This window comes from Naumovozyma castellii, chromosome 2 (assembly GCF_000237345.1).
Source record: "Naumovozyma castellii chromosome 2, complete genome".
NCBI lineage: Eukaryota > Fungi > Ascomycota > Saccharomycetes > Saccharomycetales > Saccharomycetaceae > Naumovozyma > Naumovozyma castellii.
The window spans coordinates 848,520-875,249 of NC_016492.1; the positions used below are offsets into that span (position 1 = coordinate 848,520).

Below are 26,730 nucleotides of genomic sequence, written 5' to 3' on the forward strand. Positions count from 1 at the left end.
ATTACTGTCCAAACTAATAAGTCTCAAGGATTTAAAGCAAGCGATTACCAAAAAATATGGCTACTAGGACTCAGTTTGAAAACTCTAACGAAATTGGTGTATTTTCCAAGTTAACTAATACCTACTGTCTTGTCGCATTAGGTGGATCAGAAAATTTCTACTCAGCTTTTGAAGCAGAATTAGGTGATGCCATTCCTATTGCTCATACTACTATTGCAGGTACCCGTATTATTGGGAGAATGACCGCTGGTAACCGTAGAGGTCTATTAGTGCCAACTCAAACAACTGATCAAGAACTACAACATCTAAGAAATTGTTTACCAGATTCAGTAAAGATTCAAAGAGTGGAAGAAAGATTATCTGCATTAGGTAATGTTATCTGCTGTAACGATTATGTCGCTTTGGTTCATCCAGATATTGACAGAGAAACTGAAGAATTAATAAGTGATGTATTGGGTGTTGAAGTTTTCCGTCAAACTATTTCAGGTAATATTCTAGTTGGTTCTTACTGTGCCTTGAGTAATCAAGGTGGGTTAGTCCATCCACAAACTACTATTCAAGATCAAGAAGAACTATCATCTTTATTGCAAGTTCCATTGGTTGCGGGTACCGTGAATCGTGGTAGTGCGGTTGTTGGTGCCGGTATGGTTGTTAATGATTATTTAGCTGTCACTGGTCTTGATACCACTGCTCCTGAATTAAGTGTTATTGAAAGTATCTTCCGTTTGCAAGATGCTCAACCCGAATCTATCTCAGGTAACTTACGTGATACCTTGATTGAAACATATTCATGAAGCATTAAGTATCATATATAAAGACGTGTATTTTAGATTTTCCAGGTTTTATAATTCTTAATAGAAATTTTTTCCTTTACTTTCTCATATTATTCTACGTAATGATAAAATTCAACTTTGGATCCCATATTTCATTGTACCTGTATATTATCCCCTTCTGGAAAATGCCTACCAGATTCAAGCAGGTTCAAGGCATCCTTATCGGTAACCCCCCTACGGCCCCAGGAGAAGTGACACCCCCCGGTAATACCATGGTGTATCCCTACATGGCATGTAGGGATGAACATGACGACATACGTACTGGTAATCAATGAGCAAAAAATGAGAATGCAGAAACAATTGGAAAGGAGTAGAATTATTATTTCATGTACGCGTCTATGTGTGTACCTTCCAACCTACATAAAGATGTACGTAACGTACTTTTGCATTTACAGACGTCATTGGATTCCGGGTTTTTGATAGCTGTTACAAACCCAGAGAAATACCCGTAGGAACACCGGCTTCGTGTCCTTTATTTGTAGACAAAAGGGTCTGAGATGCTGGGCAATAGGTTATCAACACGTTATCTCGGAGGTTTAAGGGAGAGGAGGAACTGTGTATTCAATTGAGAAGGATAGAGAAAGAACTGGAAGCTACAAAGAAATATGCGTAGGGAGACGTCGGTAAACAATGGTCCATTAGTTCCCCTTTTTCGCGTAAATCAGCCTGTTGCCTTGATGGGTAAGTAGATCAGGGAAGAGAAGAAAGGAGTTTAGGTACAAAAATCTGTTGGAAAGTTAAAGTACAAGAATGATGCCATTCGATTTGTTGTTCAATTCAACAGAACTTTAGAATACTGAAGAAAACCGCAGGGGTAGTTATGCAATGAAAAATGAAAAGGAAAGTCTTTTCTTTTTTTTTTTCACAAGGAAAAAAATTTTGCAGATTTTTGAACAATGGTTTTTCTCTGTACGGATCTTTTTACCTTTATTGTTTCAGAATTGGAACTGTAACGTGAATAGATTGTCAAAGAATGTGCGTAGACCTCAAAATGCTCTTCCGGTAACTATGAGCAACCGCCCCTCCCGAACCATGGTGTGGCAGTTAAGCTTTCTTACTCTACGTACCTTCTGCTTGACTCCTCCTTCCTTGTTCTATTTAAATACCCACCATTTGGGGTAAACTGTTAGAACCAATCCATTACGTTCCTAAATTTCAGGGACTGGCAAATATTCAAACGTTTACACCATTCTGCTATAAATATTTGATTATATTATAAATCGCTGCTATTGATTAGAAATTAAGGAAGACATTATGACGCTCAGCAATCCACAAATATCCACAGTAATGTATCAAAACAGCTCGCCACTTAACCAATATCAAATGAATATTACCCCTAACACTAAGATAAGTAAACCAAATAAGTTTACTAGTAGTCGGTCTCATTTCAATACCAGTTATAATAAATCACTGGAACCAAACCATTCGTCAACTAATAATTATAATCTTCGATCGAGTGTGGTTTTACCCTCGATTTCGACGCTAGTATCTGATGTTTATCATCAACCTGCTCAAACTAATAGTGTAGTGAGTACACCAGAGTCATCGTATCAATATATGAATTATCCATCAACGACTCAATATGGGGTATACAATCCTATAACTCTGCCAATAGGTATTTCAATGCCTCCTGTTCCGGTCATTCAACTTCAATTAGCAAACACTATCCCTGTCCAACAGTTCCAACAAGTGGTAAATAGTCCACCACAAGCGCTGCCTGTTGTTCGTTCTTCGTCATTACCTTCAACAACGTCAACGTCAACGTCGAATTCAAATAATATGATACATCAGCATTTATCAAAAGTGTACGTAGAACAACAACTCATGAAGAATACAAAGGAATGTCCCGTATGTGGGAAAATGTGCTCAAGGCCATCCACTTTAAAGACTCATTTCTTAATACATACGGGTGACACACCTTTTAAATGTACCTATCATGGTTGTAAGAAGTCATTTAACGTTAAGAGTAATATGTTTAGGCATTTAAAATGTCATGAAAGGAAGAAGAATAAGAAGCTACAATGAATGACTATGGATTCAACCTTTATCTCATTAATACTACAAGTTGGTTCATCTCATCTCCCAAGATGACTTCTCTTCTCACTCATGCATCTCTATATCAACACCTTATACATATATATTTAACAGGCTATCTATAGAGTTAATCATAATTTAAAATCATTTTACAAAAGACAGAATCAAGTATTTTCTTTCCCCTCTTTCCTTGAGTTGAAAGCTACGTAAGGGTTTCCGAGCTGAACAAAAGATTTTTACGAAAAATGTGTCTTTCTCCATTTTTTAAAGCATGGTATATTACCGACGGCGTTATAAAGGTCATCAAATTCACGTTACTGTATAACTCTGAAGAACGAAAATGAAAACACGGCACAATTGTGGAAAATTCATGCACCCAACCTTAACTTTAAAAACTCTATTAGACAGTGGGAATTCCGAATTTCCGACGGATAGGAAAGAAAAGTAAAGAAGAAGAAAATTGATGTTGAGAAAAGTTATCATTTTAAAGTTTTAAGTCTGTTTGAAAATGTTTTCAGTTTAAACCGTTTTGGGAAAAATTCCTGGTCAAACCGAGAATCAGTATTTGAAGAACCGAGATCCAGGTGTTTGTTCTGTGGAGGAAAAAATGGCTAATCCTTGCGGAAGTGTATCTCCGCCAGAGACTCCCCGCAGGGCGATCTGGAAAAGATTTTCAACAAAGGTACGTTCCATATTTGTAACACAGCGCAACGGAGCCTTTGAACATACATACGTTCATGAAATTTGATTAGTTTCACAACAAGGTTTGTATGGAACTCCTTTTCCGGGAGATCCTTGGGCGTTGATTTTCAGTCGCTGCGTTGTTTCTCAGCAAATGTCTCCTTACTTTGAATGGGGGGCCCGAACAAAAGAAAATTAATCGGGCTTTGTGTCCATTTTCCTTCCCACGGCACTTCTTCGGCGTTTGTCTCATCACGAACCAGGAGAATCTGAATCCGACAGTCTCGATCCCAACGCCTTCACATACTGCACAAGTAGACGTGGGGATCCTTGCTGCGAGGCATTAACAGGGTGTTTCTACCACGTATGTGTAAAGACGCGAAACAGTTGGCAACAATGAGAGCAAACAGTAGTAAAACCAGAATGGGACGATCTGGGACGGTTTTCCTTGTTGACCTACGGGCTGTTCTTCGCCCAGGCACCACCGTCTCTACTTTTGCACTGACGCACAAGATCTTCACTTCACGTACAAACGGTTACGGGCTTTAACAATCGACCTCCCGAGATCCTAGCACAATCGCAAGACGTACTGAATAGCTTGAATAAATATGATTGTCGGGGCACATACATATTTTTATATATTGGTATATATTGGGAGATAAATGAAAATCCTTTTCTTCACAGAACTTACACATTCAAAGTATCCATTCTCTCTGTGAAAAATTGCTACCATTCTCTCTATCATAATAGTAAAGGGTATTCAGACCAGATTTTCCATTCAATGCTTAATAATAATCTTGTTAACAACTTACCAACTTTCCAAATCCACCAAATGAATTACAATTTTATTCAACCAAATATGCAATACTCACCACATGCAAATACAGATATGGCTTATGCTCCACAATATATGCCAACTCCGGTCCCCCAAAATAACTCCCTAATAGAAAATGTTTCTAGAAGCCGATCAATGCCAAAGAATGGTATTGTCAATGCAAACCGAATGGAAAGGCATATTTCATTACCACCTATTTCATCGCTGATGTCCACTATTTACAATACTAATGTTGATAACTTTCATATGCAACAACCTTTACCATATGAAAAGAAGCAACAGGTAGATCACAATAATTTGGATACTTTAATGATCCAGGCGAAGGTATTAATGAACAATGATGCTAGTAATGTTAAGGCTGATGTGACCAGTAGAAATATCCAACCGAGTAACCAGCCTGTCAACCCGGTAGTGACTGGTTCCTTATTGCCCACTTCGTCGCGATCAAGCTCATTGCAAGATGTAAAGCCCATAATTAATAAAAACTCTAGTAAGGTACCTTCGAAAAAAAGAGCTAATCGTACTCTTCTTTCAAAACTTAGAAAACAATGTCCCGCATGTGGGAAAATATGCTCTAGACCATCTACGTTAAAAGCACATTACTTGATTCATACTGGTGATACACCTTTTAAATGTACTTGGGGGAATTGTAATAAGGCCTTTAATGTCAAGAGTAATATGTTGAGACATTTGAAGGCACATGAGAAAAAAGTCATAAAGAAAGAAGCGCTTCAGATAATGTCGTAAGTTTTATGCAAGTCCAATATTCGTGAGTTAGGTGTATTCGGGTGGATACTTTGGCTAAGGCGGTGATATCTTGTCATCAGGAAATAACGCTAAATGGCAGCGAAGATTCATGCAAAACTTTGAAAACTCGATGGCACATTTGATCTTTAGGTTTCCAAATAGCTAACGCTGGTCAATCAGAACGGTTATTTTAATATTCTTTTAATGAACAATATCAATGTTCTTGGTCTATGCGATATATTTATAGTCATATATTTTGATGTAGCTATCCTATTTATCATTCAGCCAAAAAAAAAACATTAAATACTTAGAGTGGTCCTTTTAAGTGATATATTATTTCGTTGAAATTGACGCTTAATATTAAGAAATTCAGTGTCTACTGGACTATACTTTTTACTCTTCCAATGTGATTGATTAGCTATTCCTCAGAAACAAGCAATTTAAAATACCAAATTTACCCTGGAAAATGTCACCTTAAACAAAACAGCTCCAACCACCCTGATTAACTAGATTACCAAGACAATTAGCCTACATAGTTCCACTTCTAGGACAAAGCCTGCTAAAAAAAGGATCAATGCATAGAAGAAGTGTAAAAGAGTATTTGAAGCTTTTTACAAGCAGATTTATTGAATTTTACCTACAATTTGTGACATGGACAAATCAAATACTCTTTTGTTTTGCCCGGTAACAACGGCGCTTAACAATACGTTGTTGCTATTTCCCGGAATTTTTTCGGTAACGAAAGAAATCCCCTTATTTATTTTGTTTCTTAGATCTTTTCTTAAAGACGCAGGGAGTAATTACATACAACACACTTCTTCAGTTGTAACAAGTGATAGTGACATCCAATACCAGACTAATTAAACAAAACAAATGAGACCAAATCAATTATTATTGAATGCAGCAGTATGTACACTCTGAAATTAGCTACGACGTCGAAAACAACAAAATATTAACTTTAATTTTTAACTTAGAGAAAAACAAGTGGTAGTAAAATCCCAGTGGAGTTAACACCATTATTTATGGCATGTTCAGTCGCATTAATCTCTGCAAGTTTTTTCACTTATAGGAAACTTACAACTGATGATTCTCTACGTCTAACAAAGAATCCAGATCAATCCAGTTTGGAAGAAGTTTTGGCAGAAAGTGATCCAAAATAATGAAAGGATAAAAGTCCCAATTCTATATATTTTTATGCTGTGGAACAGTAAATAAGATAAGACTACGAAATACATATTCATTTTTATTTAAAATAATTTAACTCTTTGTGAGAAGAATATACCACTTATTTAATTCCAATAAATCTACCAAACTAAAATAAACATAGGATTTCAGTATCTTAATTACTTGCTAATGGTTGTCTCGAGGGTTTCTTTTTTCCCAAAAGAACCGGGGTTTTGAGCTCACATTTCAATCTTCCAAACTATTGGTGAAATAAGCATTTCCTCCCTACGCCCGGTGTCATAAAATATATTGGAGATTTTAAGGTACCACCTCTTTTTCTTTCTAAACCCAGCCAATTTGTAATATAAAAGTATTGATAATTATTAAACAATGATAACGATTGCTTGTCTCTTTACATTGTCCCGAAAGAATAAGGAACTCCGATAAATTATAATGTTTAGACTTGTCAATGGACGCACTCAACGTTCTAACCTTAACAAGTTGGTAAGACCACCCAGAACAACAATACCACAAAGCCTTTGTAGTTACTCTACAAAGTCAGAAAGTATAAATGCAAATGTTAGACCAAAACCAGATATTGTTCTAGATGAGATTGCCACTTACGTTCACGATAAGAAAATTGTGTCGCCATTGGCTTTCGAGACTGCTAAGTTATGTTTCCTCGATGCTCTAGGCTGTGGTTTAGCTTCATTGAAGTATAACAAAGTTCAAGATATTATCAAACCCATTGTTCCAAATATGATTGTTCCTAACGGTACAAAAGTTTTAGGTACTAAATATGAAATGGATCCCGTTAAAGGTGCCTTTGCTATTGGAACCATGATTCGGTGGTTAGATTTTAATGATTGTTGGTTGGCTAAAGAGTGGGGGCATCCTTCTGATAATTTAGGTGGTATATTAGCTGTTGCTGACTACTCTTCAAGATTATTTAAAGCAACTGATGGGAAAGAAGGTAAGAGGTTTACTGTTAATGATATATTAGAAGGGATGATTAAAGCGCATGAAATCCAAGGTGTAATTGCATTGGATAATTCATTTAACGAAGTTGGATTAGACCATGTTGCGCTTGTCAAAATTGCAACAACTGCTGTGGTTTCTCAAATGTTAGGGTTATCTAAGGATGAAACAATTGCTGCAGTGTCTCATGCTTTTGTCGATGGACAATCCTTAAGAACGTATCGTCATGCTCCAAATACCGGTTCAAGGAAATCATGGGCCGCCGGTGATGCTGTGTCAAAGGCTGTCAATATAGCTTACATGGTGAAGAATGCTGGTATTGAGACAATTCCTTCCGTATTGACAGCTCCAAAATGGGGGTTCTACGACGTCTTATTCAAAGGAAAACCATTTTTGTTTTCTCAGAGAAAGAATTTCGACTCCTATGTCATGGAAAATATTTTGTTTAAGATCTCATTCCCTGCTGAATTCCATGCCCAAACTGCTGTGGAAGCTGCCCTAACCGCTAATAAACGTTTGAAAGATATGGGGAAATCTTTCAAGGATATCAAATCAGTTCGTATTAGAACCCAGGAACCCGCAATGAGAATAATTGACAAATCAGGTCCATTATACAATTATGCTGATAGAGATCACTGTATTCAATATATGGTAACAATTCCACTCATCCAAGGTAGGTTGGAAGCTGATGACTACATGGATGCTGTTGCATTGGAACCTGAGGTTGACTCCTTGAGAAGCAAGATTTATTGCGTCAAAGACGAACAATTCACTAAAGATTATTATGATCCAAACAAAAGGGCTATTCCAAATGCTCTGTTGGTAGAATTAAATGATGGGACGGTCTTAGATGAAATCATTGTTGAATATCCTATTGGGCATAGGTTCAGAAGAGAGGAAGGTGTTCCATTGTTGGTTGAAAAATTCCAAAGACATCTCTCAGCTCACTACATCAATTCACCTGAAAAGGCCCACACTATTTTTAATGCAAGTTTAAATCCAGGCCTAGCTGACTTACCCATTGATGAATATGTGGATTTATATTAATTTTAGCACTTTTCGTTGACTTCATTTAGATAATATAACGTTTTATTTTGTTCTCTGAGTGCAAGTTTTTGTAAATAATTCCTTGAGTAAGAGGAGATCGATGTTTTTTTATATAATACTTTCTGACAAGAATGACTTCGAATCCTTCAAATGTATTATTCTCTCTGGAAGAACCAAAATACGTCAATATCAAGTTCCCGAAGTTGAGCTTCTTGATGAAACAGCGGGTAACCCCTCCATAAAATTTTTCCCGAATTTTACGAGAACCTAATACATTGAATTTAGACTCTTAGTAAATAATAACAAGTGAATAATAGAGAAATCCGCTCTAATTGATAGATATTGGACACCATTTGCAAATAGGTTCAATTATATATTACACTGTAACTATGGATAACAGTCAAGGTACCGTGGTGACACCGTCATCTAAGGGCACAATGAAAGTTTTTAGTGATCTAATTGAGGCGTCTAAGAATTTACCAACAACGTCATCACAACTTGGTTCCATACAGCTAAGTGTAAGTGAAATCAAAAGGAGAGCCATTGAGTTACGAAAGAATAAGGACATCGATACAAATCTTACCAAAGCACATTACTTGTTGGCTGGTAGCGGATTGGCAATCGAAGATGTAGACACTTCAATTAAGGATTTACGAAACAAACCTGTTCTGGAACAAAATGTCGCAAATAGTAGCACAGGTAATGAAATTGATACATATTTAAGGGCGAAAAAGGGCGAGAACATTTTATCCTCTATTGAACAGTTGCTCTCCAATGCTGCGAAAGATTTTGATGTATTTGTCAATCAAAATTTGAATTTAGACTGGGCTCAACGTAAGGAGGAAGTTATGGAAAACTTTGGCATCATTACTAAGGGCAAGAACTCAAACGACCATATTGGTGACACTTCTTTGTCAGCCTCAGAAATACCAAAATGGGGTACTTCTTTGACAAGTGTTCTTAACAGTGGTGAATCAAAGCTGAATGTGAATGAAAATTACGCAATTAGGGAGAAGTTTGAAACCTATGCAAAGATCATTCATCAATTCAACAATGATAGACAGAATGGACATCACTTTTCGTTGAACAAAGAATTTATTTCCATTATCCAGTCTCTCAATGACTCAAAGAATAGACAGATCCTTGAAAGTTGGAAAATTTTGGAGATTTTAAAAGGTCAGAAAGATGTTGTTGCGACTGCTAAAAGTTACCTACAGAACCAATTTTTAGAATATGTTGATATTCTATCTAGAAAAACAATGAATGAAGGTTTACCAACCAATTCTAATAAGATTAGGTCGTTTATCGACTCAAAGTTGAAGAATTCTGATAATACATGGAAAATAGCAAACCTTACAATTGTTAACGGTAACCCAATCTGGGCAATGATTTTTTACCTACTAAGAGCAGGTTTGGAACAGGAGGCATTAGAAGTTGTTGAAAATAATAAGTCCGGCTTCAAAAAGATTGAACAATCATTTCTATCTTATTTCAAAGCGTATGTTTCTGCTCCTGATCGTCAACTGTCAATGGAATTTTCTTCGAGACTGCATACTGAGTATAACCAACACATCAAGAGTTCACTAAATGGTGATCCATATAGGTTGGCTGTTTATAAAATTATTGGAAGATGCGATCTTACCCGGAAGAATATATCTTCGGTTACGTTAAGCGTTGAAGATTGGCTTTGGATTCATTTGATGCTAATAAAGGATAACGTGATGGGTGATGAGCCAGCTTATGAAAGATATCGCCTTGAAGATTTTCAAAATACCATCATTTCGTATGGTCCGTCCAGATTCGGGGACTACTATTTGCAGGTTTTAATATTAAGCGGATTGTATGAATTGGCTGTAGAATATGCCTATTCGTTGAACGAAATTGATGCCGTCCATCTAGCAATTGGTTTAGCAAACCAAGGACTTTTATCTGTTACATCGAAGATGACTGATACATTAATAACCGTTGAAAATAACAAGAGAATGATATGCATAGCTAAGGTTCTAGGTAACTACACCAAGTCGTTCAAATATTCTGATCCAAGGATTGCAGCAGAATATCTGGTTCTGATCGCTCTTTCAAATGATCCTGCCCAAATTGAAATATGTCATGAAGCCCTGAGAGAGCTGGTATTGGAGACTAAAGAGTTTTCCCTTCTTTTAGGTAAAATCAATAGAGACGGTGCACGGATACCGGGGGTTATTGAAGAAAGACAACCTCTGCTCCATCTTCAAAATGAGAAGGAATTCCTTCGAATTATTACTGAACAGGCTGCACGGAAGGCTGATGAAGATGGTAGAACACGTGATAGTTTATTATTATATCAGTTATCCGAAGAGTACGACGTCGTTCTTACTATTATTAACGGTCTATTGGGTGACATACTGAGCGATAGCGATCTAACTCAACCACTATTGACAGCAGACGATAACTACGAAACGAATCCAATATTGTTGGCTCAGAAGTTAATACTGATGTACAGTGATAATTCTGAAATTTCTAAACAGATAAACGTTACAAACAAGGAAACATGTTCTTTACTTTTACAAATGGTGGAAATTCGTAAAATATATTCTGCAAATCAATGGCACAATGTTTTGACTCAAATTGAAGGGTTGGATATCTTGCCATTTTCAAATGAACTATCTGCAAGAAAAAAAGCCGAACAATTTACTTTACTTGATGAAAATATTGTGAAGACCGTTCCAAACTTACTGATTATCACCCTTATGTGTATTTCAAAGATCGTGCATAGTTTGGTCCAAAACAGGTATCTTTTCTCAGAAACGAAAGATCAACAAATATCTTTTTTGAAGAATATTTCTCGCAATTGCATGGCTTACGCCGGTATCATCCAATATAAGATGCCAAGGGAAACTTACAGTACGTTAATAAACCTAGATGTGGCACTCTAGCTTTTGTTGCTCACATATCTATCTCGTTACTGATATTATTTTATTCAATATAACTAAGTTATTATATAATCTAAACACTTAGAAGAGAATTTTAATTCGGTTAGACTAGAAGTTTGGTTCCAAATTCTGGGAGTTACTAAAACTTAATTACCCTGGGTATTTCTTCTATGGTTTGAATAGTCAGGCTGCACCTCATATGCATTAGGGCTAGATGACCTTTTCTTTTGTAATTTACGATGACGTCTTTCGATTCTTCTCCTCCTTCTTTCCTCGAAGCCCAAATCCTTGTCATTATCAGAATCTGATGATGATGACGACGAAGATGAAGAAGAGGATGGTTCATGATCGCTGTGTTGTTCGTTTTCATCTAGTTCTTCCTGCGGATGGAAGATACAGCAGATTTTGGTCTTCTTTCTATTGAGATTTTCATTGTCTACTGTACCTTGTTCCCACCTTACCCTTGACCTTGCCGGTGTAGGTTGTCTCTCATGTTGTATTTCAGTTTCGTTTGCCCGAAGCTGCAGAACAGACGGTAATTCCTCAACACTAACTGTCTGAGAGCCCAGTACATGTTGTTCTTGTTCAGATCTACTCATATTTGAAGGTTCTTGAAAACTTTATAGGATTAATAGGTTAAAGTCTCGAAATAAATCCTTTTTGTTTAATATCAAAGGCTAACTTATTGAATGCTTATTTTGCTTGACGTGTTTAAATAAAAGAGAAGAGTGTCTCTCATTCTATTTAAATCAACTATCCTTAAGAGTAAATCTGCTTCCCGGGCTACGTTGAAAATGATCCCTGAAATTTCAGAGAAGGGTGGCAAAAAATCCAACTGCTTAAAGAACACATTAGGTTGGCTAGCTTAAACAGTCTATTGACCTATACATCTATAGGAATTAGTATTCCAATTGGAACCCGGAAAGATAAACACAAGATAACAACATTTCAGAATGGAAAGATTGCAAAGATTGATGATGAATGGTAAGGTGAGCGCTGTTGATGCCGACCGTGACGATACCAAAGAGACAGTATACATATCGTCAATTGCTCTATTAAAGATGCTAAAGCATGGTAGAGCTGGTGTACCTATGGAAGTTATGGGCCTCATGTTGGGTGAGTTTGTGGATGATTATACAGTAAATGTGGTAGATGTGTTTGCCATGCCCCAATCGGGAACTGGTGTGTCTGTCGAAGCCGTCGATGATGTGTTCCAAGCAAAAATGATGGATATGTTGAAGCAAACAGGTAGGGACCAAATGGTAGTTGGATGGTATCATTCTCATCCAGGTTTCGGTTGTTGGTTATCCTCAGTCGATGTTAACACCCAAAAATCTTTTGAACAATTAAATAGTAGAGCAGTTGCCGTAGTGGTAGATCCCATCCAATCAGTTAAAGGTAAAGTCGTTATTGATGCCTTTAGATTAATAGATACAGGTGCCTTGATAAATAATCAGGAACCAAGACAAACTACATCAAATCTTGGTCTAATGAATAAGGCAAACATCCAAGCTTTAATCCACGGTTTGAATAGACATTACTATTCTTTGAATATAGATTACCACAAGACCCCAGCCGAGACAAAAATGCTAATGAACTTACATAAGGAACAATGGCAATCTGGTCTGAAAATGCATGATTATGAACAAAAAGAACATAAAAATCTTGAGGCTACACAACAAATGGTTAAGATTGCGGGGCTTTACTCTAAAAGAATTGAAGAAGAAAAGGAATTAACTGAGGAGCAATTGGAAACGAGATATGTTGGGAAACAAGACCCCAAAAAGCATTTATCAAGCACTGCTGATACAACCTTAGAAGATAACATTGTCTCAGTACTAACTGCTGGCGTTGATTCCGTAGCCATAGTTTAGCCTCTTCGGATAGCGGTAATAAAAAACAGGTACGTATCATATTTACATTTCTGTAGAGTACATAGTGACGTATATTTAACCTGAGAATCATGAAGATTTCTCCCATATCTGGAGATATGTTTCATTAATGAATAAGAATTCCGGATTCTTCTCCTTGATCGTGGAACCATCAACTTCAAACCACTTGTTGATATTGTTGTTATACACTTGGATTTTCCACAGGCTTATGTCATCTTTCTTGTTGGGTTCCGATGACACATCCGAAGCTCTTTTGACCGAATGAATAATGTTACTTATTAACTTGTAGTTAGTGTTTCTAATAGTCAGTAATTCATTGAATTCGACTAGCGTTTGGTTTCTATTTTTGATGGGAAATTCTGACTTAGCATCGAAGCGATTAAAGTGCAATATTAGAAAGTGTGGTAGCTGTTTCAATGTATATTTTTCACTGTCTTCATCATCATACTTTTTTAGCAGATCCCCAATCTTGACTTGTGGTACAGCATTAAAATCGGATCGAAATACAGGAAGGTCCAAAGTCAAATTCCAGAAAGGTATAGTTTTTTTATTATTCATCTTGATCACAATTTTTCCTTGACAATGCAACATCAGTTGTTGCTTCAGTATTTTTGATTTAATTGCCAGGTTATTGATTAACCATAATAAGAAGATTTTAGGGTCCTTAGGTAATTTCTGCAATTGTTTGTTGATAACCAAAAAGTCCAGAAATTCGTCAGTGCAAATATAATTTCGAATTAAATGAGGAGACCATATTTTTCTCATTAATATAGAAAGTTTCTGTAATAACAAATTCTCACCCTGGAGATCAGTCAGTAGAAAAAAATTTCTGATGGGATTAATATGACCAATTAACATCAATACCACATTAATAAATGCACTATGGTTATTGGAAGAATCTGTTACTCCAATAAAACCATTAGCATAAACTTTTCCGTATGTATCGATACATTCTAATGGGAACTCCTTTATAGCATCGTTAGAATACGTGGGACAAATTGCATATCGTATTACCTTAAGTATTTTGTCATCAACTGCTTCAATCTGTATGTTTTCTGGAAGCTCAAAGTACTCTAACGAATTCATATTAATGAAGATATGATGTTTACTGTCAATTGAATGTACAAACGCAGGACTTCTCTCATTACGACCTTGAAAGTATTTCCCGCAAACTAAACAACAGTATACATGAGTTGGCGATAATGTTACACTACAAACCTTTTTGAAATCAAAATTTAATTTTTTTAGATTAATTGTTGAGACTAATGAGTGAAAACGTCCTATGTCAGAATCAGCAGATATTGAGCGATCTCGTTTCACCCTCTTTACCGTTGTGGTTTCGTAGTCGATTCGTTCAATATTTTTATCATGTTTACGTTTATGTAACGGTAACATTGCTTCTTTCTAGTGGCAAATGATGAAGCTTAAGGAACAGATCAGTTGGTTGTCTTGCTCAGCGGTGTCCAACTATTGAGCATGGTAGTTAAAACACAGCAGAGAAACCAGATCCAGGAAAGGTTGAAGTTTTTAGAAATATTACCCGGGGGAAGTTTGACACATTTTTTTGCCGCATTTAGGAGTTTGTCACTTTCGTTCTCGCACCAAAAATGTTAGTATTTAAGCTCAGACATTTTCCAATTCACCAAAGATTTCATTCTCTCCTAGCTTACAAATCACTTATTCAATAAATGGGTTTAACTAGCTCTGCAATCATTGTTTCAACAGTACTCCTCTTTTACACAATCCTTAAGAGGTACAGAAGAAGAACATTTCATCTCATCGATATCCCTAAATCCATAATGTTAGAGAAGACAAATCCTGTCCAAGATCTAGCCGATTCAGAGTTCATCCCGGCTTCAATTAAAGGGAAGAAGTATCCTGCCAAGGCACACAATGAAAAGGTGAAGCAATTATTGTTGTCCGCTAACTCGCAAGACTTGAAAGACAAGGAATGTGCCATTTTCATTACTGGTGAAGAAGTGGAACCAATTAAGTATTGTGATACCAATAAAGAATTTAGACAAAATAGATACTTTTTTTATTTATCAGGTGTCGATATTCCCGGATCATCAATTTTGTTCAATTTCAAAACAAATAAACTTACATTGTTTTTGCCTCCTGTAGATTCAGAAGACGTTATGTGGAGTGGTTTGCCAATGAGCACTGACGAATGCTTACAAAATTTTGACGTTGATGAAGTCCTATACAGTGATAAGATCAGAACTATAATCGCTAATGAATTGAAAGACTTTACTATCTTTACCACTGACCTTGATAATGTCCATGATCATCAAGTAAAGAATCATCTAATTGCTGGTGACGTTGACTTCTTCAATGCTTTGGATGAGGCAAGAGTTACTAAGGACTGGTATGAAATCGAAATCCTAAAGCATGCCTCCAAGATTACGGACAATGCGCATTTGGCTGTTATGTCTGCTCTACCCATTGAGCTGACAGAATTCCAAGTCGAAGCAGAGTTTTCTTACCATGCCCGCCGCCAAGGTGCTCGTTCCTTAGGTTATGACCCTATTTGCTGTTCAGGTCCTGCTTGTGGGACATTACATTACGTGAAAAATTCTGAAAGTATTCATGGTAAGGCTTCATTTTTAATTGACGCCGGTGCTGAATGGAGAAATTACACTACTGATGTAACCAGATGTTTCCCAACTTCTGGTAAATTTACTAAAGAGCATCGTGAAATTTATGAGACCGTTCTTGATATGCAGAAGCAAACTATGGAAAAGATTAGGCCTGGAGTCAATTGGGAAGATCTACATTTGTTATCTCACAAGATTTTGATCAAGCATTTCCTAGAGTTGGGTATTTTTAAGAAAACTTTCTCAGAAGAAGAAATTTTCAAAAGAAAAGTGTCCTGTGTGTTTTACCCCCATGGTTTAGGTCATCTTATGGGTTTAGATGTCCATGACGTTTCAGGTCGTGCTGATTATAATGATCCTGATCCTTACTTACAATATTTGCGTATCCGTCGTCCACTGGAGGAAAACATGGTTGTAACTGATGAGCCAGGTTGTTATTTTAATGAGTTTTTGATTAAGGAATTACTATCAAAGTACCCAGAGAGATTAGAAGTGGTGGATCAAGATGTTCTAAACCGTTATATGTATATTGGAGGTGTCCGTATTGAAGATGACATCCTCGTTACAAAGACAGGGTTCTACAATTTGACTGGGATTACCTCTGATCCAGATGAAATTGAAAAAATTATCGCTGACGGATTAACAAAGAACCGTTCTCAATTCCATGTTATTGTATAATTTTCTTTTAGAGGTTATTTCAATCGGAACTACCAATGCTTGATTTACACGTTGGATAATACGGATGTTTTCATCTAATTTAAAATAGCAAAAAACCCATCTTCAATTAACGCTCGTAACCTGTTGGGGCAAGCTATGAATAGAAAATGAAATAGCATCTTAGTTCATCATTCCAATTAGACTAGGGTGTAATAAAAAATTGCCTTTCTTAAATCATAGTTTACATAAAACATACAAAATAAGTAACTAAGATAGATCGAGAGTAACACTTTATTAAACACTATACATAAACCCTATTTGTTGTGCAGGGTACCAAAACAATTATTTTGTTATTTTTTTTTACTTTATTCCGGGTAATAATTGTTTTAATTAAAAACGGATATTATTTTAAAAATAAAAAAATGGAATTAAGGTTTCGGGTACATTAATTATTTTAAATGTTTTCCGAAATACCAACTTATTTAAAGTTAAAATAAGGGTCTGCATTGACTAATATCATTAATAGAGCTTGGTTATAGACGTTCATTTCCTTTTCTTACTAAGTAGCTCTCCAAATAAATTCTCTGAAATTTAAAAAAAAATATTGGATCAAATTTAGTAAGTATCTCTTGTTTTATTTTATACTTAAAAGCAGTTTATAGCTAAAAATCTAGATTAATGATGAAATATAAAGTTTTAATTGTTTGAAAGGAAGTTGTTACTGAGAATTTGATAACAGTTTTAAAGTTTCCATATTGACACTCTTTGGCCTTTCAATAGGTAAACCATAAATGCGATCCCAGACCAACTGAGTGAGAGGTCCCATAGATCTTGAACAGCCGAAAATTACCGTGAAAAATAAACTCTCTTTTAAGCCATAATGGTGGAAGAGGATACCAGAGGCTGAATCGACGTTTGGATAAGGATTTTGACATTTCCCATGAGCTTTCAAAACTTTAGGCGCAATGGATGATAAATTTTGCATTAAAACAACATTCTTGTCATTTTCAAATTCACTTTTCCTATCTTTGGTAAACTTGAGCATCGCTGTGAATCTTGGGTCTGGCTTTCTCAAAGTGGCATGTCCATACCCAGGAATAACTCTCTTGGAGTTCAAAAGATCCCATAGATACCTTTCTATTTCATCAGGCTGATTAGGAGAAGATATTTGACCGTTCATTTCCACTAAGAAGCGAACTACCTCTTGAGCAGCTAACCCATGTAAGGGTCCTGCCAAGCCCATAATACCAGAAGAGTAACTCAGATAAGGATCACTGAGAGCGCTACCAACTAGATGAGTAGTGTGAGCGGAAACGTTTCCACCTTCGTGATCAGCATGAATTCCGGTGTACAACCTCATCAGCGAAAGGAAATCCTTGGATTCACTTGCATTAAAATTATTCTTATTTACCGAATAAGTACTATTGGACATCCCCATGAGAGAACAGATATTTGAACTCCAATCCTCGGTGGGACTAAATTTACCTAGTGGTTTACCATCGTTAGTGATTTTGGAGTAGATTTTCCCAGTTAAAATTGGGAGAAATGATATTAAATTTAACGTATCTTCAAAGGTGTCTTCCCAATAATTATTTTTGTTCAAGAGTCCCTTTTCATAATTGCTGGCAAACCTTGAGACTTTGTTCATGGATGCTAGCCCAATTGCTAATTGAGTCATTGGATGCATATCATTTGGTAATGAATCAATAACTCTTGAAGTAGCGATAGGAAAGTTAGCTTCAGAACCTCTTACAGCCAATTCTTCCATAAGTTGCTTAGTTTGTTGCTTTGTTGGAACTTCTCCGGTCATTAATAACCACAACATTGATTCAGGATAGAAATTACCGGATTCATCACCAGGCAGTTCTCGCTGGCATTGTTCAATGGTCTTACCATGGAATGTTATCCCCCTTTGTGCATCTACCATAGAACCCTCCCAAAACATTGAACGGTTACCTCTCATGCCGGAAAGAATGGAGCCAATTGTAATATCGTCCACCTTCGTACCCATGCATTCCTTTTTCAATTTTAGAAACTCCTCCTTTCTTTTTGGAATGATAGCCTTCAAAGATTCTTTTAACCCAGTTGCTTGGGAGCAGAGCCTGGTTGAATTGTGTAGTTGTCTAGAGAATCGTAACATTTGTTTGGTGATAATGCTTTTTCTTGGAATTGACAGCTTATTTTGGCAAGATTAATTAAGAGAAAGAAGATTGATTTGTATATCTACATATATTTATGAAATAGCATGGTTCTACCATAGGGAATTTAGGGAGTTATTCAACAGTTCATATCTTTACCCCATCTAAAATAACATGTTTCCATATTGTAATTTACGGCTTAACGGCACAACCATTATTTCGACAATTCGGAGAAATGATTAATGTAGAGAGCGAAGACAGAAAAGAAAAAACTGGAATTTGAAAAATGAGACAGCTTCCAATTATCGAGCAATTATTATTAACCGATAGTTGAGGGGTTCGTTATCTAAAGTCCCTATCTGGATTCAAAAGAAATAAAAGAAAATAGACAATAATGCTTGGCCGGAAATTTAAATAAATGGCGGGGATAAATAAGTCTAATATACAATTGAAAAAACGAAGCCTTCAATTTCATATCCCTACATGCTAACATCTTTAAGCAAATGAAACCTTTTTCTTCTTCTTCTTTTCGGAATCTGTTGCTAATTCTTCTCTGGATACTCTTGCAATGTCCCTCTTATTCTTCCTACGTAAACTTCTGGCTGCAGAAGCGCTCTTCTTAAGCTCATCTTTCTTTTCTTCTAGTTTATCTTTTTTATCATCCTCTTTTCTCTCCATTTCTTTCCTTTTCAACTCACGGATTTCTTCCAATCTTCTAGCCTTTTCCAATTTACTTTCTGTCAAGTCATCATATTTATCTCCAATAGTTTTGATCAACCTATTTAGAGTAAGTGAATCATTATCTGCAATGAATTTCTTCCCTTTCTTCCCTCTCTTTATTTTTACACCAGGTATAATAGCCCTGTTTAAGGTTGGAATATCCAAATCCTTCTCATTAATTTTCTTAGATGGATTTTTCTTGGCACCATATAACCTAGCCTTTGCTTGTTCTTTACTGACCTGTAATTTCGTTCCTCTTCTAAGACGTGATTTCTCAGCCTCCACTGGTGCATTGGCAAGCTGATTTCTTGCTTGAGAATCTTGGAATACCTCAGGTGCTACCTCTCTTCTGACATTTCCCTTACTCTTTGATGATTTTTTGATAGCCATTTCTTAGAACTTTGTACCCTAGTGCAAAGAGAATGATAATTCCAGAATTGATCCTTTGATTAGGTGCAGTAACTTCTCTTTCATTTAGGTTGTTTGTTAACAAGAAAATTTTCTTCAAAATTACTTTGACAAAAAACGCGATGAGCTTACCCGTCAAAGGACCGTCTAAACAATCCTACTAAAGAATAACTCCCGCCATTCAAACACAAAAAAATATAAAGCAAGTAAAGTATTAAAGTATATAGTTGCTCATTATTCTGTAAACTTGACCTTCTTATTATCTGAATTAGTAGGATCTTCATCGTCATCCAACTTGCGCTTGTTGAACGAACAGCTGGATAAGATCCTTTTGTAATCATCTTTAATCAATAAATACGAATTTTGGAGAGCACTTTTCCTCTCTGCCTCTTCAAGATCACAGAGGGCATCATAATTTTTTAAGAATATTCTCTTTTTAACTTGACGCCTAAAGAGTCCAGTGAAACCTTTAGAAAATAATATCATTTCAACCAATCTACTAAATTGTCTCTTTTCAAGTTTGTACTTCAGTTGTTTTTCTACAAGCCAATTGTCCTCAACGAAGTCGTTAGAATCATCAGAAAACTCAGCAAAGAAGCCTTGCTTCTTTAAAAACTCGAGGTCGTTACGGTCTCTCAAGTCATCGAAGCTTTCATTAGGATCTTCTACAGTCAATTCTATCACATTTGTAGCGTTCAACCAATGACTAAAAATTGCTTGGTATAGTTTTGAACCATGACCTTTACCTTGATATGGGGGGAAAATTAAGAATTGTGAAATTTTACCTCGGAAATGTTTTGTATAGTTGTCTCTATCAAATTGACTAGCATTGGCATAGTTCCAATACATATATGCTGTGACATAACCAATGCATTGCTTTGTAGTTTTATTAAATAGCCAAAATACATCCCAATTTGAATCGTCTTCATCAATATAGGAAGCAGCTTCAATAAATAGAAGTGAGAAGATCTGGACACGACGATGAAGTTTCTTGAGATCTTTGCTTTTTGTTAAGTTTGTTTTAAATACAGCATAATTTTCACCATCAATTTCGTATTCTTCTATTTCGTATTTGTCAGGCGGAAGACTATATCCTCCAGATTGCTCCGCTTCAAAGGAATCAACCCATTTGACTTCATCCTTCACAATAACATCATCATCCTTTGGTAAAACATCCAATAACTTCTTTTCAACATCCTCAGTTTCATCTGTATCTAACTTCGATGAATACTTGACATTTACAAAAGGTTTAAAAGTCACAGAATCAAATGCTAAATGGATAGTTAAATCTTTATATCCAAAAATTTGTTCAGATTCACCAAATATGGGATATGTGAAAGTAGGTGTGAATTGAACTGCACCATCCTTACCAACCAGCGATACTTTCAATGCACTGTTTGACGAAGTAGTCCATACTTCAGGTTTAAAGTTACTTAGATCCATTTTGCTCTACCTTGCTTGCTCGCCTCTGTTTGAGAAAGCCATCTGTGCTTGCCATAGTTAACTTCTTTGAAAAATATGTTGTTAGTAGTATTTCACGCGTTTCTCAGAAACGCGTCAATCTTTTGAATTCTTTTGTAATAAGGAGGGTAACAATAGGGGAAGCACTCAGTAAGAAGAGCAATCGTGGATCGAATAGAATAGATTGATCTATAGAGAGTAATATTTCTTCAAGAGGTCAAAGGAAAAACCATTCCTTACCATCTGATATTCAATAACACAAGGACCATACGATGAAACAATTCGGTGTTGCCGCATTTGACACATTAGAGAAGGAGAAATACGAAGGTATCGGTACAGACCTATTAAAACGACAGTCTCTTGAACTCCAAGAGCAACTCAAAATATTCCAAGAAAGACTCACTGTATTTGCTGATAAACATAATGATGAGCTGAAGGAGAACCCCGAATTTAGAGAAAAGTTCATGCATATGTGTTCGTCAATCGGGATCGATCCCCTTTCATTATTCAATAAGGATAAGCATTTGTTTAACGTTAACGATTTCTACTATGAACTATGTGTCAAGGTAATAGAAGTATGCAGACAAACTAAAGATATCAATGGAGGTGTTATATCATTTGATGAATTAGCAAAAGGTTATTTTAAAGATATGGCGATTGAAACAGCAGATTTAGAAAAGGCCATTGACATGCTATCCGCTTTAGACGGTGGCTTTGAAATCTTCCGAATAAGAGGGAAAAAGTTTCTAAGAAGTGTTCCAAATGAGTTGACGAGTGATCAGACTCAAATTTTAGAGATATGTTCTATATTAGGTTACGCTAGTGTATCCCTTTTAAAAGCAAATCTAGAATGGAGAAATGTGAGGAGCCGAGCTGTTTTAGATGAAATGGTAGCTAACGGTCTGCTCTGGGTAGATAATCAGGCAGGTCCAGAAATACATTACTGGGATCCTTCATGGATAACAACAGGACTTGAGAACAATGAATGATTAACATATACATACAACGTACTTTAACGCGACGTCAATATTGATAGTTCAGATAGAATATGTACATACTTTACAAAAACCATATATATATCTCAATTTATTATATTACACGGACTGTTCTAGAGCCTTTTTCTTCTTTCTTTGCTTTTTCTTCTCGCTATATTTCTTATTCACTACTTCAACTGGAGCCATGACATCTCTATCCATCATTTTCTGATAATTAGTGACTACTCTTCCCTTACCATCACCGACATTGATTCTAGTTTTCGAGAATAAGTTAGCCTCTGAGGTAGGCAAAACTGTTTTGAAAATATCGACAACAGCTGCTCTCAATTGGTAATTCAACGCTAATGCACTTACGGCCTTACCATATTTGATAGAACTATAATCGTCCAAATTTGATTCTAACCATTCCATTTCAGGGAATTTGCAATCATAAAGAAGAAGTGGTATATCACTTGCCATGTCATAAATTGGTTTCTGTGGAGTTTTAACGATATCAAACATATCATTTATTAAAGATGGTTCTTCCAAACCTTGCCCTATCAAAAATAAGTGAGCCATCATACAACGGACTTGATGCCACAAGAATGCCGAACCCACCAAATCAAGACAATAGAGGTCATCCCTAATATGAAGGATTTTTGCACTAATGACTGACCTTTTGTAATTTGTAATTTGCTTTGAACCATCCAGCTTACAAAAGTTTCTAAAATCATGTTCTCCCAAGAACAAAGTGGCTCCTTCCTGCATTCTGGAAATATCTAATCCATCATTACTAAATAAATACTTGTAATGACGAGATTCACAGCTAAACCTAGCGTCGAAACCTTCAGGAGGTCTTAAGCAGACTGCGGAAACTCTAATATCATCAGGAAGTAATTGATTTAGGATATGAACATATTTGATTTCTCTTCTGTCATTGGCAGGATCCAATTGTTCTTCTGGTGTCAAGTTTGATCTAACTCTCAAGGAAATGACTTGATTCATGGCACTGACACCTTTATCGGTTCTACCACATCTACTGAATTGATACTCGCGAGGATTCATTGAAGGAACTAGCCTAGAGATATGCAATGCCTCTAATATTTTCCCCTCAATTGTGGGTAAGGGAGTTGGTTCATTCTGAATAGCCAGACCATTATAATTCCAACCAAGGTACGCAAATCTCAAAGCGACAAATCTAGTACTATGCTGAGAAAAATCGAACTGTCTCACACGTTTTGCTTTTTTTGGAGGTTGACCTTGATAAACTTGAGTTTCTGATACAACCTTACGTCTTTTGGGAGGAGTTGAGTCAGCTGCTGACGAGCTTTCCAGTTCTGAAATTCTTTTAATTAGTTGTTCTTTCGTCCATTGTGCGTACTTACCTCTTTCTAGATTAGAGCTGCTAGCCGTAGACTTGTTGCCAGATTTAAAGATACTGAAGATGAAGTTCATCACCGAGTATAGATGGATAGTTGTGCCCAATAACTATTAAATAAACGCTCAACTCTTTTCTTGTATATTAGAGTGCCTTCAACCTTCTTCGATGAGATTTTCAATAATTTTTTTTCTTGTTTTGCTCATCGGCAAATTTGATTTGAAATTTAAATTTAGCGTGCATATGAAAATCCAAAACTGGGTAAGAAAGAACAAACCGGGTATATTAAATTAAAAACGATTAGGAAACAGAGTGAAACAATCTAATGTCTTGAGTGTTAACGTTAAATTTTCTTCAATTGAAGGTTAATTGAAGCAACTATTTAAAAAATTAAATGCGAATTCTGTGGATCGAACACAGGACCTCCAGATTACAATGGACTAAAGTTTTACTTCAGTCTGGCGCTCTCCCAACTGAGCTAAATCCGCAACTTTTAAAGTTTGTGTTTTTTGATTATCTTAAAAATTAAATTATGAAAAATAAAAGTTCTTCAAAAACTAAATATATCTCATCGCCTATTCCCAGAAGTTATCCACTGAAATCCTGAAAGAATGACCCATAGCAGTGTAAAATAGAGGAAAGAAATAATTATACTTGGATGTTTTTTTTCGACAAATTAAATACTCAGTATTATCTTTGTGGCGATCTAGTGTTAATAACTACGTTTCTCATCTATAGAATTATTTTTAATTGTGCATTTTAATGAAGAAAACCCTAGAACACCATTAGTAATTGAACCAAATTATTATTTTGAAGGCCACTGTTGCAAATAAATTTATTAGAAACATAGGTGTTGTTATCCATTTGTTGGAAATCTTCATTTTATAACTCCAGTTGATGTTATTTTATCATGAATATGTGGAATTGGATTCAATTTTTTATTTCAGCAGCGAATATTCTAAACGACTCTAATTTTCTTTTGTTTTCAATATCCATATGTTAATACCTATATATTCTAAGATGGCAGAGGTGAGAGAAAAGACATACGGGATTGTCCTTTCCAAGGCCCTGTTCTGGAGCTGAGTTCAAGGAAATAAAGTTGCCGTTACAAAACTACTGGAACTGCTTCTTTCCATCATATGCAAACCATGAGGATTAGCTAGTTGAATAGATGACAAAGCATCACTAACATTCCCAAAATATGGCAAGGGGAATGATGGAGTATTGATATCGATAGATTCGACTGAATATGACGGTCTTACAATCATACTATCTATTCCAGCATCATGCAACCTTGTTCTAATCTGTAAATTACTGGATACTTTGCAAAAATATACATTAACAGATCGCTTTTTATAAGTTTTTATTATTTCTTTTAGTATCTGTGCTGCTGATGAATCCATCGAAGTCATTCCACCCAACTCAAAAATAACATATTTTATATTCTCCCGATTGTGTAAGGGACGTCTTCCTGGGTGGATTCGTACTGAGCGAAACCTTTCTAATCTATTCAAGCGTTCCTTCAAATCTTCTGTGTTCGTAAATGTCAGTGGTTCAGGAATTTTCACTATTAATGTGGAATCGTCAAGCTCTTCTAACGCAGATGATTCTCTTAGATCGATGGTCTTTAGACCTGGATAATAGCCATCTACAGGCACAAATTGATTTGTGCCTATAACTCTAGTCAGAATTTGAATTCTTGATTGAGCTGAATGTTTAATAATACTACCAATGGAGTAGATACAACCGACACTAATACCTGCTTCTACGGAATGGATGATTGTCGTCACGAAGATAAGAGTAAAAATTATGAGTTCATTGTAGCCATGACAACGAATATGAAATCTAATATCTGATGGGGCTTCTTCAAGCAAACTGAGACCTACAACAGTTGTTATCACCGAAAGGATACACAACGGCGTGTAATGGATTACAGGTAACAAAAATTTAATGGTAAATAATGTAATCAACCCCATACAAGCACCTGACATGACTGTTTGAGCTCCAGACAAAGCATTGATTTTTGATCTTCCGTATCCTCCGAATGATGGTAAAGCGCCGAATAATGATCCGACTAAATTCATACTACCCAATGCGACAAGCTCCCTATTGGAAGAAATTGTTAGATCGTATATTGTCCCCAATGATTTTGATGCTGTTGTTGATTCAAAAAAACCTAAAATTGCACACATCAACCCGACACTGAGCAATTCGTGGCAAAGGCTCCTATTATCTTTACCCAGAGGATTATTTAATTTATCAAATCCGGATGTGCTAAAATCTCCAAGCATGCTAATGTCAAAATCCTTTTTCAAGTTAAAATTAACTGAGATTATAAGACTGCTAATAACGATGAGGAGGATTTCTGGAAAAAAAATTACTGACTTGTATCTTTTCATAAGTTTCTTCTTTAAAAATCTCAATGTCATTAATATGATAAACGAACATAAACTAAGGATCGCCGTTGGTTTATGGAGATTTTCTGGCCCATATTTAAACAAAAATTGCACCTTTTCGAATGGAGTATGATAATGTTCTGGTACCGTTGCCAGTAACTTCGTCAATTTCAATTCAGTTATGAGTGAATTAATAACCATCACAAGCCCAACTGAACTGATAAACCCTCTTAGTAACGCTCTACTGAGGATATTGCCCAGAAATCCTAGTCTTGTGATTCCAAATATAAGTAAAATTGCTCCACTTAAAAAAGTTACAACAACGGATATATTTATTGTTCCCACTTTTTCATTATGTGTAACTAACTTCTCTACAGCCTGACCCACAACCAACGATATGGCACTTTCTGGTCCAACGATCATTTGCGGTACAGAGCCGAAAACACAGTAGACAAATGGTGTTATAGCCAGTGAATATAGTCCACACAATGGTTCAACATGAGCCAATGATGTTGCGTAGGAAAGTGCTAAGGGGATCTGAAATGATGCTAATGTTATACCAGCAATCATATCTCCACCAAATTTTTTCAATGTATAGTCAGGCAACCATGAAAAGCATGGTAAATAATATTTCAAGCGATCATAAAAACTCATTTTTACGAGTTGTTCAGAAGTTAGGAAACTCCGCATTGGAGATGAGTTGACATCCTGCAATTCTGAAGGGCTGGTTAAACTTTTGCTCGAATCTGATTGTCGATGAAATAGATGAGATTCAGTAGTGTTATGCATTTCAGGGGTCGTGGCTGAATATCTGTTTGAGAAATTACCTGGAAGTAGTCTTGATTCCGAATTTTGTATTGTCATTACTGCTAGAGGAT

General features: G+C 36.1%; 16 protein-coding genes and 1 non-coding gene across 17 annotated transcripts; 9 read left to right on the forward strand and 8 right to left on the reverse strand.

The window, feature by feature from the left end:
• Nucleotides 1–56: 56 nt before the first annotated feature.
• On the forward strand, nt 57–794 carry TIF6 (translation initiation factor 6; the record flags this gene model as incomplete). The annotated part of the gene is made up of 1 exon (XM_003674873.1): nt 57–794. The coding sequence occupies one exon, from the start codon at nt 57–59 to the stop codon at nt 792–794; it is 738 nt and encodes a 245-aa protein (XP_003674921.1).
• A 1,293-nt stretch (nt 795–2,087) lies between these two features.
• NCAS0B04660 (uncharacterized protein) lies at nt 2,088–2,858 on the forward strand (the record flags this gene model as incomplete). The annotated part of the gene is made up of 1 exon (XM_003674874.1): nt 2,088–2,858. One exon carries the CDS (start codon nt 2,088–2,090, stop codon nt 2,856–2,858), a length of 771 nt encoding a protein of 256 aa, XP_003674922.1.
• A 1,471-nt stretch (nt 2,859–4,329) lies between these two features.
• NCAS0B04670 (uncharacterized protein) lies at nt 4,330–5,130 on the forward strand (the record flags this gene model as incomplete). The annotated part of the gene is made up of 1 exon (XM_003674875.1): nt 4,330–5,130. The coding sequence occupies one exon, from the start codon at nt 4,330–4,332 to the stop codon at nt 5,128–5,130; it is 801 nt and encodes a 266-aa protein (XP_003674923.1).
• Nucleotides 5,131–6,003: 873 nt separating this feature from the next.
• MRA1 (Mra1p) lies at nt 6,004–6,290 on the forward strand (the record flags this gene model as incomplete). The annotated part of the gene is made up of 2 exons (XM_003674876.1): nt 6,004–6,036; nt 6,105–6,290. The coding sequence occupies 2 exons, from the start codon at nt 6,004–6,006 to the stop codon at nt 6,288–6,290; spliced, it is 219 nt and encodes a 72-aa protein (XP_003674924.1).
• A 457-nt stretch (nt 6,291–6,747) lies between these two features.
• Nucleotides 6,748–8,319, forward strand: PDH1 (putative 2-methylcitrate dehydratase; the record flags this gene model as incomplete). The annotated part of the gene is made up of 1 exon (XM_003674877.1): nt 6,748–8,319. One exon carries the CDS (start codon nt 6,748–6,750, stop codon nt 8,317–8,319), a length of 1,572 nt encoding a protein of 523 aa, XP_003674925.1.
• A 389-nt stretch (nt 8,320–8,708) lies between these two features.
• NIC96 (linker nucleoporin NIC96) lies at nt 8,709–11,234 on the forward strand (the record flags this gene model as incomplete). Its single annotated transcript, XM_003674878.1, has 1 exon — nt 8,709–11,234. One exon carries the CDS (start codon nt 8,709–8,711, stop codon nt 11,232–11,234), a length of 2,526 nt encoding a protein of 841 aa, XP_003674926.1.
• Nucleotides 11,235–11,377: 143 nt separating this feature from the next.
• YPI1 (type 1 protein phosphatase-activating protein YPI1) lies at nt 11,378–11,830 on the reverse strand (the record flags this gene model as incomplete). Its single annotated transcript, XM_003674879.1, has 1 exon — nt 11,378–11,830. The coding sequence occupies one exon, from the start codon at nt 11,828–11,830 to the stop codon at nt 11,378–11,380; it is 453 nt and encodes a 150-aa protein (XP_003674927.1).
• A 354-nt stretch (nt 11,831–12,184) lies between these two features.
• RPN11 (proteasome regulatory particle lid subunit RPN11) lies at nt 12,185–13,105 on the forward strand (the record flags this gene model as incomplete). The annotated part of the gene is made up of 1 exon (XM_003674880.1): nt 12,185–13,105. The coding sequence occupies one exon, from the start codon at nt 12,185–12,187 to the stop codon at nt 13,103–13,105; it is 921 nt and encodes a 306-aa protein (XP_003674928.1).
• An 87-nt stretch (nt 13,106–13,192) lies between these two features.
• On the reverse strand, nt 13,193–14,518 carry SAD1 (mRNA splicing protein SAD1; the record flags this gene model as incomplete). Its single annotated transcript, XM_003674881.1, has 1 exon — nt 13,193–14,518. One exon carries the CDS (start codon nt 14,516–14,518, stop codon nt 13,193–13,195), a length of 1,326 nt encoding a protein of 441 aa, XP_003674929.1.
• A 293-nt stretch (nt 14,519–14,811) lies between these two features.
• NCAS0B04740 (putative Xaa-Pro dipeptidase) lies at nt 14,812–16,398 on the forward strand (the record flags this gene model as incomplete). The annotated part of the gene is made up of 1 exon (XM_003674882.1): nt 14,812–16,398. The coding sequence occupies one exon, from the start codon at nt 14,812–14,814 to the stop codon at nt 16,396–16,398; it is 1,587 nt and encodes a 528-aa protein (XP_003674930.1).
• Nucleotides 16,399–17,095: 697 nt separating this feature from the next.
• Nucleotides 17,096–18,517, reverse strand: CIT3 (citrate (Si)-synthase CIT3; the record flags this gene model as incomplete). Its single annotated transcript, XM_003674883.1, has 1 exon — nt 17,096–18,517. The coding sequence occupies one exon, from the start codon at nt 18,515–18,517 to the stop codon at nt 17,096–17,098; it is 1,422 nt and encodes a 473-aa protein (XP_003674931.1).
• A 493-nt stretch (nt 18,518–19,010) lies between these two features.
• Nucleotides 19,011–19,625, reverse strand: LOC1 (Loc1p; the record flags this gene model as incomplete). The annotated part of the gene is made up of 1 exon (XM_003674884.1): nt 19,011–19,625. The coding sequence occupies one exon, from the start codon at nt 19,623–19,625 to the stop codon at nt 19,011–19,013; it is 615 nt and encodes a 204-aa protein (XP_003674932.1).
• A 252-nt stretch (nt 19,626–19,877) lies between these two features.
• HAT1 (histone acetyltransferase catalytic subunit HAT1) lies at nt 19,878–21,086 on the reverse strand (the record flags this gene model as incomplete). The annotated part of the gene is made up of 1 exon (XM_003674885.1): nt 19,878–21,086. One exon carries the CDS (start codon nt 21,084–21,086, stop codon nt 19,878–19,880), a length of 1,209 nt encoding a protein of 402 aa, XP_003674933.1.
• Nucleotides 21,087–21,376: 290 nt separating this feature from the next.
• SNF8 (ESCRT-II subunit protein SNF8) lies at nt 21,377–22,093 on the forward strand (the record flags this gene model as incomplete). The annotated part of the gene is made up of 1 exon (XM_003674886.1): nt 21,377–22,093. One exon carries the CDS (start codon nt 21,377–21,379, stop codon nt 22,091–22,093), a length of 717 nt encoding a protein of 238 aa, XP_003674934.1.
• Nucleotides 22,094–22,198: 105 nt separating this feature from the next.
• On the reverse strand, nt 22,199–23,533 carry DEG1 (pseudouridine synthase DEG1; the record flags this gene model as incomplete). Its single annotated transcript, XM_003674887.1, has 1 exon — nt 22,199–23,533. The coding sequence occupies one exon, from the start codon at nt 23,531–23,533 to the stop codon at nt 22,199–22,201; it is 1,335 nt and encodes a 444-aa protein (XP_003674935.1).
• Nucleotides 23,534–23,851: 318 nt separating this feature from the next.
• On the reverse strand, nt 23,852–23,944 carry NCAS0Btrna8F. The gene is given in 2 exon segments: nt 23,852–23,888; nt 23,907–23,944. It is a non-coding gene; the product is annotated as a tRNA-Phe (tRNA).
• Nucleotides 23,945–24,541: 597 nt separating this feature from the next.
• NCAS0B04800 (uncharacterized protein) lies at nt 24,542–26,716 on the reverse strand (the record flags this gene model as incomplete). Its single annotated transcript, XM_003674888.1, has 1 exon — nt 24,542–26,716. The coding sequence occupies one exon, from the start codon at nt 26,714–26,716 to the stop codon at nt 24,542–24,544; it is 2,175 nt and encodes a 724-aa protein (XP_003674936.1).
• Nucleotides 26,717–26,730: the final 14 nt, after the last annotated feature.